This window comes from Nothobranchius furzeri, chromosome 15, assembly GCF_043380555.1.
Source record: "Nothobranchius furzeri strain GRZ-AD chromosome 15, NfurGRZ-RIMD1, whole genome shotgun sequence".
Classification (NCBI taxonomy): Eukaryota; Metazoa; Chordata; class Actinopteri; order Cyprinodontiformes; family Nothobranchiidae; genus Nothobranchius; species Nothobranchius furzeri.
This window is the reverse complement of record NC_091755.1, coordinates 59,574,985-59,588,694: the sequence shown is the minus strand read 5'-3', so window position 1 is coordinate 59,588,694 and position 13,710 is coordinate 59,574,985. Positions and strand designations below refer to the sequence as shown.

Genomic DNA, 13,710 nt, shown 5'->3' with positions numbered 1-13,710 from the left:
ATGGGTATTCTTTAGACTTGTACAAACTGCAATCCTCATTTAGCTTGTATAGCTTGATTCACATGTGAAAGTCATGAAGCCATAAATATGGGTATATTATTACTATATTTAAAAATAGAAAAAAATTGGCGCTTTTTACTTTCGATTTTTGTTCTACTAAGAGTGATGTGTGTACACCTTCATATATATGAATTTATATTACTATTATATATTATTTATTTACTCTTTCAAGTTTCAGAGAGTCTTTGATTTGTAAAAAGTCGCACTTGAAGCTTGAGGTTTGTTTATTTTCATTGGGAATATGTTGACTATGATACTGACTTTATAATGATTACTATCTTAATCCTGTGTTTGTAACAAAATGTGCGAAATATATAAAAAAAAGTCCCATTTTTACACCCGTTTTGTTTTGGACCGCTTTAAGTGCTCTTGAGCAGTTTGTTTTTCTTTTGATCAGAAAACACTTTTACAGTCAACCATGAGCCTTCTGTTTTGATGTTGGGTCCAGCCTGCAAGTTGTCCAAGCCTCTTTCTGAGTTCATGTTTGGTGGAAGAATTAGCTTGACTATTATTTGCAAAATCCAATCAGTCTCAATAAATTTTGAAATTGCTGCTGTAAAGTTGTGACTAATGCGTGCCTTGATTTATTCCTGATCTGTCGTGTCTCTTATTGTCCACTAGGTGGTGCAAAAGCCTAGTCAAGAGAAAGCATACTTATAAAAAAATGTGAAGGAGTAAGGAATCTAGTCAATTAGAAATGTAATATCTGATATTTTTTCACTCAGGTTTATTTTTTTTACTCACATTACATCACATAAATCACATTATAAGCATCATACATGGTCACCTATCTTTTCAAAAGGCTTGACATTCGCACAAATACTCCTTGAGTGCACCACTGCTCAGAAAGTGCTTCCTCCGTGTGTGTGGGCCCACTAACAAAGAACAGAAGCTATGTGAGCCCACAAACGGGAGAAATCTTGGCTTCCAGTGCAGACTCCAGTCCTGATGTTATGTTTCCCACCAGACCCCACCAAGCACAGGGAGTAGTCCGGCTGCTCTGTCAAGTGGGAAACAATTTACATCACCCTAGAGTTTTTTGGACAGAGAGGAAATCTAACAGATAAAAACCTTCAGTGTTGTATCTCCTAACACGCAGAAAATGAGAATTTAAAAAGAAAAGAGAAAAGAACAAGCAACGCTAGACATGCAAACATGTTCAAACTCAATCAATCAGTCTTAGGGAGAAAAATAAAAACAAGAGGTTGGTTTGAGCCTCAGTGAAAACACAAGAGTACAGAAAATGGTCACCGAAGCTGGGACGTGACAGCGAGGGTAAACACCTGGGCGGACATTACAAGCACAGGAGCAGAGGTGTAGAGCTGCCATTGCAATGCAAAACCATTCGTTCTGAAGGAGGTTTGTGTTTGCTCACTGCTGATGCTGTTTCGCACACAGATGAAAACTAACATTCAAGAAAGCAGCATGTTCGAAGAAAAAAGAAAGTTTTTGCGCACATTTCAAGGGTTTAGTTTAGCTTAATATACTGGGTAAAGGCTTGGGTGGAACCACAGTGAAGTTGGATCACACAAAAACACGGAAACGGCTAACGCGTTGATCGGAGGAAGGGAGACGAGCAAAAGACCCTAAACTGCATGCTGTCTGTTGGAATGTGCAGGGCAGGGAAATGGGTTCCCACTAGCTAACAAGTTCCAAGGTGACCAACGGTCACAGTCACAAACAGCATCCAAGGCAAAGTACTACACACACTCAGAGCATTTGGCAGGGTTGAACACGAACAATGGGAGCGAAGTAGCCCAGATGTCACTCAAAAGCAACAACGTTCTTGTTCTGCTGTATATTGTCATTGCACAAAGATAGTAAAGCAATACTGCATGGTTGTGTTATTCTGTAATACTGCATGGTTGTGTTATTCTGTACGAATCAACAGTGTGGCGACAGCTGTCTGTGGGTGCTAAGAAATCAGATGCCAAATAAAGATGCTCTACAGTTTCTCAACGGGCCCGACCATTACAGATTAGCCAGCAACTACAAAAAATATAAACAAAAAGATTTTTTCAATAAATTTTACATTCAACAAGTTGTCTTTTTTTCGCCCCTTTGCCTCTACGCTACAACATACACTGAATCAGTTCGCTATAGCTTCTCAATAGCCTTTAAAAAAGAACGAAAATATATTTGAGCAACAATATTGTAAAAAAAAAAAGAGAAAGTTTCCTTTTTATATAACAGAGTTACAAACAAAACAACAATACGTGTAAAAGCCTCACAGACCTCTTAATCCTGCATTATGTACAAGAAAGTCCTGAATCCACAAAGCCTAAATCATAGCGGCACACCGTGTCCACTACACACCCACTGATAGTTAGCAGTCATCTCCATCCTTTAACTTACAGGTAAAAATCTAACGAGAACAGAACCTGAGGATCCAACTCAAGAAGAAGCTTTAACTGGGTCCTACTCTGTGCCAGGCCATACCTTAGACCAGTGGTTCCCAACCTTTTTTCACAAGGAACCCCTTTCCTGTGTCCAAGACAAGCCAGGGCCCCCTAACCTTAACTCCGACCCGCACGCACACAATTAAAAGTGAATAATTGCAAACTGTATCCAGACACAGAGTTATGCCTCATACACGAGTTTTGATTGTACTATTGGGTGTGCTATCTAGATTTTATGAATGTTATTTTTACAAATATAATCTTGATAACCTCACAACCTCAGCACACACTAAATTGTGGGGACCTCCTGCAACCTTTTTTTTTTGGGGGGGGGGGGGGGGGGTCATGGACCCCAGGTTGGGAAGCACTGCCTTAGCCCCTGCTGGTGAGAATGGAGAGACCTAGTGGGTGGCTTAACACTCAGCCAGCCACCAAACCAAAGGTAGTAGAATTAAAAGTGTTAACCAGCACTAATAACCGTTTGTATAAATGTACTGCCTCAGCTCAGCAGAACATGTCAAGAAGCAGGAGCCTTTTTAAGTGAAGGAAGCACAAAGTTGGGCCTTTACAGAAGTGTGTGTTTGAAAAGTGTGAATACTCTGGAAAGACAAAAACAAAAAAAAACAACACTTTAAAGCATCTTCTGTTATCGTGATAACTTGTGGCTACGTACTGAAACCGGTGTTTTCCCACTGCTGCGACAAGGCTGGCACGGCTTTCAGTCCTTGGCACTCATCCAAGGGGAAAGCAAAGTGACGGACTACTGCTGAGTACCACTTCCAGTACCGCGCGCCCAAAACAGTCAGCACCACTGCGATTAGTACGTCTGACACAAAGAGCAAGACATTAGCAGTTAAGATCACGCGACAATGATGGGGAACCCCAGAGGTTCTGGACCCCTGTCCCTGACACCCCATCAGCCTGTGACCGTACCCCCCACCCCCCAGAAATAGAACACCCTTTCACGTAGAAATTTGTAAATATAAAATATCCATGTACAAAAACATGTCTTTTTGCGCAGTGCAGCGTAGTGCAATTATATATAGTCAGTATACCTTTCTCCATTAAGCTTAACGTTTATTGGCACTTGGTGAATTTGGTGAAGTCTCTGACAGGAAGAGGCCAGCTGACCTATCTTATCTGGAACACCTCTGGAATAAAAGCTCATTCCATCCCAACGATTCTGTCGCCTAACATGTTTTGTTTCCATCCACTGACTTTCTGCATCAAGAAGTGACAACTGGTCACCTAGGCATCAGCCAACGCACGTAGACCTGTGACTGGGTGATGCTGGGAAAACGACACAGGTGCATGTGTGGTGACAGAAGTCTGGAGTCAGTCAAGATGTACTGTCATGCGGGGAAGTACAAACGCTCCGGCGTATGCTGCCACTGAGATCGGGTCAGGTGGGTGTCAGGAGCACTTAAGAGAGGAGACATGCAGCAGAATCTGTGAGAAAAAAGCTGCTGATACACAGCACAAGTATGAAGTTCTTCAAAAAATATACATCTATTGTCATGACTGCATCTCTGGAAATTACAAAAGGAAATCCAGATTATTCCTTTTTTTAACCCCCATGTGTGAATCAAAGGCTCTGAGAGTGGGGGGGGGGGGGTCTTTTTTGTGCCGATATTAAAGCCCTTTGAGGCTAACAAGAGGAATAAATAACTTTACTTGAAGTTTTCATGAAGCGGGTGATTGGATAAGACAAAAAGTGTTTCTTTACAAGTTTTTAGTTAAAAACTGAGTCTGAGAATAACATCTAAAAAATACTAAACAGGGAAACTAAAACTGAAAAACTGCTCCGGGGATTTCTAAACAACTAACTTTTGTCTGTTTGTCCGTCCGTGTCATTGCGCCAATTATAAGTGCTTTTCACTTAAGACACATACAGATGGAGAATGATCATTTTAAAGAGGGAACAGCGTTTAAATATTATAAATTTACTATGTCTTTGCCCTGTATTTTACAAATAACAAGCACAGCCAATATTACTAAAAAAGGGGGGTACATTACCCATAGAAGGGTATCTAAAATCTACCACCTATAGTTTTTATACATCTTGTAAACTTTGGCCGCTTTTTATGGCCTTTGTAAAAAAACAGTCCCATTCTAGAAAGTAAGACTCTGTTTGGTAAAACAAGTTCAATCCTTGCTACGCTTCATGTGAAGCTGATTGATTTGCTGAAGGATAAAAACACGAGTCAGCCTTGGGCCCTGTAAGGTTGGTATTTACAAAAGTAAATGTGAATCCTCCAAAGACGGCGAAGCAGCTTCTCCTTTTAAAAAACTATACGGGTTGATTTCATACGTGTTTATTATCGGTCAGGCTGTTGAGCCACAATGTCAAAGGTCCGTTTCAATTCACGTATTGTATTAAACAATCGGGGAAAAGAAATCGGAACTCTTCTGCTTCGGCTCATAACCCGACGACAGCCTCCAAAGGAAAAAAGACAATATGGAATGTTGTCATTCCTCTGATTGCACAAAGCAAGTCTGTACAGCAACTTGTTGCTGAGTATAAACTATTATCTCCACTCTCACTGCTTCCTTGGAGTACAATGATGCTTATCTGTAGGGGGAAAGCCTTTAATAATAAGAATAAGGATGATGTTATTGGGACATTCATATATTTTATAAACTGTACATCTCTTGAAAATATTTTTGGAACATCCAAGAAAAACTCTTTGTACCACTTGTTCTGACTGGTTTAGTGCAGTTTTGTGGATCTGAAGCAACTCTGGCAGGCGTTTCTGATAAAAATGTGTTACAGTCTAAATCCAGTTAGACTGAAGGACACGCTGGTGTCAGAGTACACCAAAACGTTTTTTTTTCTATTTGGTAAATGTTGTAAAGTCCCTCAAACAGACACAATGTGAGGTTTTGTTTCCCGAGCACATCTGATTTTAACCGTTGAAGCCCCACAAAGCGTCTCGACTCACCACACAAAAAGTAGCTTACATGATGCTCTTACAATGAAGAACAAGAGATTATATCAAAATGCTGATCTGTAGTCTTCAATCGCTGCCTTGATCGCAAGCAAGAAAAATAAAAGAATCAGACGTTATCTTTTTTTTATGTAGATGAAAATGTCTCAGTCTTAGAAAAAAGTCTCCAGACCTGAATAGTTTTCTTCCTTTTCGTCTCTATACACCAGTTCTGATACCCTCATTGTGTTTGGAAATAACAACAAAAAAGAAATAAAGCCACCACCCCTCCTCCCTTCCACCTGCTGGCCCAGAAGAAGCAGAGAACTTTGCCCTTGTTTTCCTCGGAGGAGGAGTTCCACTTCGCTGTCGCTCCGAGGAGCTCGTCTCACAGACCAAGGGAAGGCGGGTTGGATTAGTCGGTGAATCTCTGACAGGCTTTTTTCCAACGACAGGCTGTGCACCACATGTCTCTTTTCTCCATGCCGTACACCTTTCGGCACTTCTTAGCATCCCCGCGGGGTTTCCTTGGAAACAGGAGATGTGACAGTGTTAGGACACAGACATCCAGAGACTCGCATGAACAAATAAACAAAATAAATAAATAAACACAGCCATCATGTGGATGTGAACTCCGCTGTTGTGTTCTGGACAAGAGACTTCACCTGACTTGACTGTGGTGGTGGTCAGAAGGGCTGATGGTGCAAATGGCAGTCTTGCCTGTCAGACCACCACAGGGCAGCTGTGTCTACATCGTGTCTTACCATCACCAGCAGTGTGTGAATGTGTGAATAATGGAAAGCACGTTGGGTGCCTAGAAGAGAGCTATATAAATCTGATCCATTATTATTTAGGCAAGGCAAGGCAGTTTTATTTATATAGCACATTTCAAACACAGGGGCAATTCTATGTGCTTTACAATAAGCATGAAATGGCACAACAATAAACAGAACACAAATCAAAAATAAACACAGATAAAATTATAATTTAGAGCTACAAGGAAAAGACAGAATTAAGGTTGAGCAATTGCATCACTGCTGACAGTGGAGACGATGCAGCATAAGAAACAATCCATTCAAAGGCTGATGAGCACATGAGGGTTTTAAGTGTTTTAAGAGGTTCTACTAGCTGATTGTTACCTAAGGATCTCAGAGCCCTATTGGGTCTATATACAGGAATGAGATCTGGCATGTATTTTGGTCCCAGGCCATTGAGTGATTTATAAACTAGTAGGAGCACTTTGAAATCTATTCTGTGGTTAACTGGTAACCAGTGTAGAGCTCTAAGAACACGAGTGATGTGTTCAGTAATATTACTTCTACCTGTAATTCTAAGTAACTTTACTCAGTGGACGAGTGGTAGAATATCCGCCCTGGGACCGGAAGATCAGGGTTCCAATCCTGGTCGAGTCATACCCAAGACTTTAACAATGGGAGCCAATTCCTCCCTGCTTGACACTCAGCTTTAAGGGGTTGGATTGGGGGGTTAAATGGTAAATGGCCTGTATTTGATTTAGCACCTTCTAGAGTCCTGGAACCCCCCAAGGTGCTTTACAACACAATCAGTCATTCACCCATTCACACGCTGGTGGGGATGAGCTATGACGTAGCCACAGCTGTCCTGGGGCGCACTGACAGAGGCGAGGCTGCCGAGCTCCACCGGTCCCTCTGACCACCACCAGCAGGCAAGGTGGCCCAAGGACATGACAGCGACAGACTGAGCTGGGCTAGAACCTGCACCAAACCACCAAATAGTTCCTGAGCATGGCTATAGCTGCAGCTCACCGCTCCCCGCAGGGATGGGTCAGATGCGGAGATTAATTTCACCAGTGTGTGGTGACGACTAATAGAACTTTAACTTACAGCTCTTCATAGATGGTTCTAGGGTAAGGGTTTCTAGCTGCTGAGAAGCAGGATATAAACAATCTCGTCAAAGACGTTCTTCACTTAATCAAGACATGTTTACTAACGCTAACTGGATGAGAAACACAGTACACACACACACCTGGCTCCTGGTGCTGGTTTAGGGACCGATGTTATTACAGCATGGTTCTTGTTAGCTGTGGTGTGTGTGCCAGCTGCTGGCTGCCGTTTTTCCCCGATGCTGACAGTGCGAACATGAGACACAGGGCCCTGAAAAACCATTAAACATGACACATTATTATACTGAAAAAAGACCTCACAGCATCTGGTCTACTGGAATACACCTGAGCAGAAAGAAATAGTTAATTACTTCACACAGCTCGTTATTACGTAAAGCAAGGACAATGATAACAACACAACATGAAAAGAACTATTGTAGAAATCTAATTTATTATAAATAATTATCTCAGTAAACTAAATAAATTGAAGCAAAGTCAAAGGCCTAATGTTAAAAAAATATATATTTATTTTAATTTATTTTCAGGCTCAGTTTCATGTCTGATCATTCTCTCCTGAGACGTCTGTTTCTTTTCTTTTCGTAGTTATGACTTCATCTTAAGGATCAGTGGACTGTGAAGCTTCTAGAAGCTCTTTCAACTGGGACACGTGATCCCAGATACACAAGTCACATCCAACACTCATTCCTGCAGTTTGGATTGTAGACACGCCTCTGTGCTAGAGTAAAAAAAAAAATATAACAAGCACAACTTTTTACCATCTACAATTATCAATAAAGTGAGAATTGTATAAAAATTACAGACAAAACTAAATTTAAATAATCTAATTAATCAGAGGCTTTGTAAATAATTAATCTTGATTAATCACATTTTATTAGTTCAAGACAATTTGCACCCAACCAATATTTTAAATTAAAAATAAGTTAGTGAGGCACAGATGACATACCCAAACTCTACAGAGCATATCTCTGTAACCACAAGGTCTACTATTTGATTACTTTGATCTCAGTATAAAGATAACCATTGGCATAGAGTATTGTAAATGTTGTGTACTGAACTGAACACTAGGTGGCAGCAGAGCACAGCTAATATATATATGGAGGTGTAGTCTGGAGTTCAGGAGAAGTTCTGATGACATTACAAGATTAATGCCAACCAGCATTCTACCAACTACAAAACACAACAGTAAAAGAGTAGATTTTTATTCTATCTTTCTATTCTTCATGAAGAGCAATCTGTCATGATTAATGTAATTGTAGTTTTAGTTGTGTTTAGAGCACGTAAAAAAGGATTATATGGTCTGGGAGATATTTGAAATGTTGATGCTATAATTTTCCATCCCCCACTTTGGGCTTTTAAATTAATTAATCATAATTAATGTGTTAAATTCTCACCTCTAATGAAAATAAATAAAATTCTGCCTGAGTAAGTGTGTGCGTGTGTGTGTGTGTGTGTGTGTGTGTGTGTGTGTGTGTGTGTGTGTGTGTGTGTGTGTAAATATTTGTCCCCATTATTGACATTTTTGTAAATCATTTAACATTTTTGTGCCTGAAGACATGTAATGTGTTATTACAATCCAATAATTGAAGATTATTAGCTATCGAAGATTTTAGTTTGTTAGCAAATGCAAAGTTGTTTCTAACTTCTAACTAGAAGTTTATACTTCTGTTTTTCCCTTTATAAAACTTATTTTTCAGACATGTATTGCTCCACAGAACAATCAAACCGAACTCACCCTTTCTTGTCCTGTACTGTTTTCAGACACATGTAATTTTAAAATGCACTAAAGGAAGAAACCTGGCATCTTCTTAGGCGTTTAAAAAAGCTAAGATGAAAAAGTGTTGCAAAAAAACCCTCAAAAAGCTGCAAGTGGAAACAGCAGGGAAGGAGTGAATATTGAAATAAAAAGGCGTGAGACAAAGCCTCACTCACCGGGACGCCTTTAAAAATGACAGGAGGGGACTGCCAAGACACACTGATGCCATTCCCAGTTCCAGTTCCAGGCCCGATCCCATTACCATTGCTTATCCCAGCCAGCTCAGGCCCCACTGGGATACTCACTGGAGCGGTGGCCTGGAACATGGACAACCCCCCACACAGCCAGGAGAGGACACAGCGAGAACAAGGAGGGGGACAGGAAATGTGCAGAAGTGACAGACAGGAATACAATAGAAACAGATTTTACAGTTAGTACGGAAAGCAAATTTTAACTTGGAATGTGCTTTTTAAATGTGATTTCTCTACAGAATGAATATATATGAAAGACAGAGTGAAGTTTGATTTAATAACTAGAATTTGGCATAAAAAGAGAGAACGATGCTCAAAATGAGCAAAAAGTTGTTTAAACAATGTTTGTTTTTTCTTGACACTGATCTCCAAAACTGCCTGAGTTTTATACAAAAGAAAAAATGGCACTGCAGCGAGATGTAACCTGTGTGTTAATTTGGGTTTCACGCCGTGAGTGGTTTACCTGGTAGGCGTGGTCAGTGCGGATGTGACAGAGTGTGGATGGAGCCGACTGACTGAGCAGTGAGGAAGTGTGGCTCTGGCAACCGTTCACGGCGGTATGCTCGGAGCAGGAGACTTCGCTCAGCAGCGGAGGGAAAATGGGCGGGGGACCGGCCGTCGTGGGGGAGGTAGGCGTGAGGCTCGACAGGCCCTCCGTTAGGCTGTCCACGTTGACTTCGATCTCTGAGTAGTAAAAATCCTCCTCTCCATCGCTGTAGTCGGATTCTGTGTTCCGCCTGCAGGAGGAACGAGGCCACAGCTTTAACGATTACATTCCTGACCTAAAAACAAGTTTTTGGTATAACATGATCATTTAAAACTCACAGTGTTGAGAAGTAATGATCTGAACAAGACAGCACAATGTGAAGTCAGTGCCTCATTGTGAACGTCACTAATTCTAGTTTGTGAGGAGGGAAAAAAAGAGGAAAATGTGGGATCCTCTGACAGCAGGGGGCAGTAGAAGTCTATGAGGATCCTCTCCTCCAACATGAGATAAGAAAAACCTTTAACCTGGGCCCTGAGGTTATCACCAAATTAATCCGGGGACAGGCAACGTCTCTTTTTCCAATCACCAGATAGAAGGAGCAGCAACATAAATCACAAAGAGCCTCAGCTGCATTGTCTTCTAAACAATAGATGTCATTAAACGTTATCAAACACACACGTGCTGCACATTTTCTGACTTGGTGGACTGACATTTGAATACTTAAACTTTCCTATGATGCTTGACTTAAGTTCAGGTTTACAGAACAATGGCTATTCTTTCAACAGGAATATTTAATGACACCTTCTGATCTCAAATTAGTCTGACAATTCCTGTTTGGATTTGTAGCCAATTCCTGGTGTGCAAAGCCTGACGCTCAGCGACGTCTCTACTGAAACCACTGAGACGGCGACACAGCAACATCAGCAAGACGATGTTCCTCGGAAGGTAAAAGGTGTTTGATGCATCCAGGATGTTGATATCTAATTTGCTGCAGTTGTTTTAATTGTACGTATTAGTAGTTTAGTGTCAGCGTTTGATCGTCGTCTTTTCTGTGCAAGAAGGAAAAGGTCAGCAAAAATTATTGTGTAATGAAGACAATTAAACACAAGACAGAAAAGCCTTTTTTCTACTAGTGCCATTATGAAGATCATTAGTGTGACTCATAACGATCGTATTACTGCCTGGTGGTGGTGCACATGTGTGTGGGTGTGTGTAGGAATTTAGTGAGGTGCAAGATACACAGCTAGGGCAGAGAGGAAAGACACAAAGAAATGAAAAAGCTGAATAACTAAAAAACTAAAGTAGGAGCTTTGCAGTCATAGACAAGGAGTTAGTCACACTGAGACCCGACTGCATTAGGGTTGGTGTGATGAGAACAACCCACCCCAGGTGGACGGTGCGGATATGTCGCTGGATCCCTGAGGACGTGCTGAGGACCTTTTCACAGTTCTTCCACAAGCATTTGAACATCACCTTCATGGAGTTCTGGAACAAAACAAGAAAAAGATGAGGCACGGGGGACTATAACATCGGAAAAACGGTAGATGATTAACAGAATACGCTGTTAGATGTTTGAAAGAATCAAAGCATCAATCATAGTCTTCTGTATGACTCTTCGCTGATCAACTGAGTGACACGGCGAACAAGAGCTCCTCATTAATCAGTGAGCCTTTAAAAAGAGAAGCTGATGTGAGACGATTTAAGATACATTAAAGAGAGAGGACAAAGACAGTAAAATGAGTAGGAGGGACACAATAATAAAACTAGCATAAAAGACCGAGTTAATGAACGCGCTATTTTAGGCCCGCCCCTTCACCATCGCTGTGAGATAAACAGATCTAGCAGGATAACAGCTGAGGATTCATGATTCAGGGCCTTTCTCCAATTGAAGAGACCTTGAACCACATCCCAGTCCTCCTTAAATCTCATTTAACATAAACAGAATAAGCACGCTTGATTCATAAGCAAACGGGGGTTTCATTTCATTTCATTGTCTTTTTTTCCCCACATGTCAGGCTGGTATCCCTTGAGCAGGCCAGGACCTGCATCTCCGCTAATGAAAGCCAGTGGGTGTGTACTGTCATTGCCCTCCAACAGTCCATGAAGAAAAAAGCAAAAAGCAAGAAAAAATAAACAAAGAGCAGGAGAGCTTCAGGATGACAAGTAACAAAATATGTTTTCAATGAATGCTGCTACTAATCCTACAGTCATATGAAGCAGGGCTGTAGTCTTTCATTTAACATAAACAGTCCACACTAGCATTGCACTTCTGCAACACGTTTATCATTCAGCCGTGCACTCACACCACACTTTTTAATGTGATGGTGAGCTCTGATTTATCTCGTAGAAGTGACTTGTTGTCTTTCACCCATACCTGGTCTTCTTGCATGCTGGGGTTACTAACGTACGTCTGTGTTGTGTGATCATCTGAATCCATCAGTTTTTTACCCCCATTTAGACAAACTGTTGATATTTTTCCCCCATAGCACCATCCCTCCTGATGCCCTGGCCTTTATCTATAGACAGATACGCTTATTTTACAGCGCACACACACACACACACACACACACACACACACACACACACACACACACACACACACACACACACACACACACACACACACACACACACACACACACACACACACACACATGGATGGATGCTGCGTTACAACAGGAAGACTACCATAAATGAACTGTCATCTGTTGCTTTGAAGTTGGAGGGAACAGAGATCAGCTTCTCCTCCTGAGTTTGCCTTGAGCATCAACTCTCCTTTTCAAACTCCAACTGTCTTTACTTCAGCGTATCCTTCTAACCCCTCCTTCACCCCTCCCCATCTCAATCCTTTCTTTTCTTCTTGCTAGACCATCCCACCTCTTTTCCTGAAGAACCCACCGCCGGATGGAAGGCTTATTAACAGTGAAAACACTGCAGCAATCTGAACCGTCTCTGCTGAACAGAAATGTGAAGAAAAGAAGTGAAAGAGCAGAGCTAATCCATCATTAACACAAACACAGAGTGACAGGCTTTATGTTAGAAGCCATTAAAGTGAAGAGTCCTCACATTTTCTGAATGTTTGCTAAAGTAACTCCCCTCTAAGTTTTAAAAGAAAAATAGAAAGCTATTAGTTTGCTTTGATCTCTTGCTCTGAATTTGACTTATGATGTCTATCTAGTCAGGAAATGGTAGATATATTGATGTTAAAGAAGATTACTATCATTATTTATCGTTACCTTCCGCTTCCGGGGTATGGGGTCCTCAAACATGAAGTGTGTGCCCTCTGTGACATCCTCACTGACATCATCACTGTGGGACGAGAGCAGGAAGTTCTTGTTGGCATCGTTGGAAAGTGGAGGGGACGGTGTGGAGGGCACCGACTGGTCACTGGCATCCCAGCTCCAGTTGCCACTGGTCGAACTGCTGTAACTGGCAGACAGCACCTCTTTCCAGGTTTTGCTGGCTGGTTCTGGAACTGATAACAAAACAACAACTTTTGTTCTGGTGAATTTTAAAACTGCAGAAAAATGATGTAAAAGTAAAATCCTGTTTTGAAGAAAAGAAAAGCCATATGACAGCAAACATCTGAACCACAACCGCTAGTCTGATGAACCAGTGTCCCCATTACTCTGATTAAGCTTTACTGTCCAGACATGTGCTGGTATCTCCTTTCTGTTTGGCCCCTCTGCCGCCCATGGCTCTGCCCCTGGATGTGTCTCCACACCGCTGGATGAGATCTTCAGACGCTGGAGCCGCTCAAAACTCCTCGGTATGCTGACACACCAAGCGACTGGAGTCAGCCCTGAGCGTGCCATGATGGAAGAACCCACACGAGAAGTTTGTAGCAGATACACATAGAGTAGTGGCTGTCTCCCATACAGGAATGTAGGCGATCAAAGAAAATTACAAATAATATTTTAGGGGTTTCTGTTCGTAAATGAAGATTTATAG

General features: G+C 41.5%; 1 protein-coding gene across 2 annotated transcripts in view; it reads right to left on the bottom strand.

Annotated features, from left to right (window-relative positions):
• Positions 1-770: 770 nt before the first annotated feature.
• The window catches only part of slc2a4rg (SLC2A4 regulator), a 40,745-nt gene continuing 27,805 nt past the window's right edge, over positions 771-13,710 (bottom strand). Inside the window, exons 4-9 of one of the 2 annotated variants that reach the window (XM_015968087.3) lie at positions 12,996-13,234; positions 11,144-11,244; positions 9,736-10,009; positions 9,198-9,338; positions 7,391-7,518; positions 771-5,913 (exon numbers count right to left, since the gene is read on the bottom strand). In XM_015968087.3, coding sequence (XP_015823573.1) covers positions 5,802-5,913; positions 7,391-7,518; positions 9,198-9,338; positions 9,736-10,009; positions 11,144-11,244; positions 12,996-13,234 — 995 coding nt within the window. In that variant the 3' untranslated portion in view covers positions 771-5,801. The remainder of the gene's footprint in view (positions 5,914-7,390; positions 7,519-9,197; positions 9,339-9,735; positions 10,010-11,143; positions 11,245-12,995; positions 13,235-13,710) is intronic. The other variant, XM_015968088.3, reaches the window with a different exon arrangement.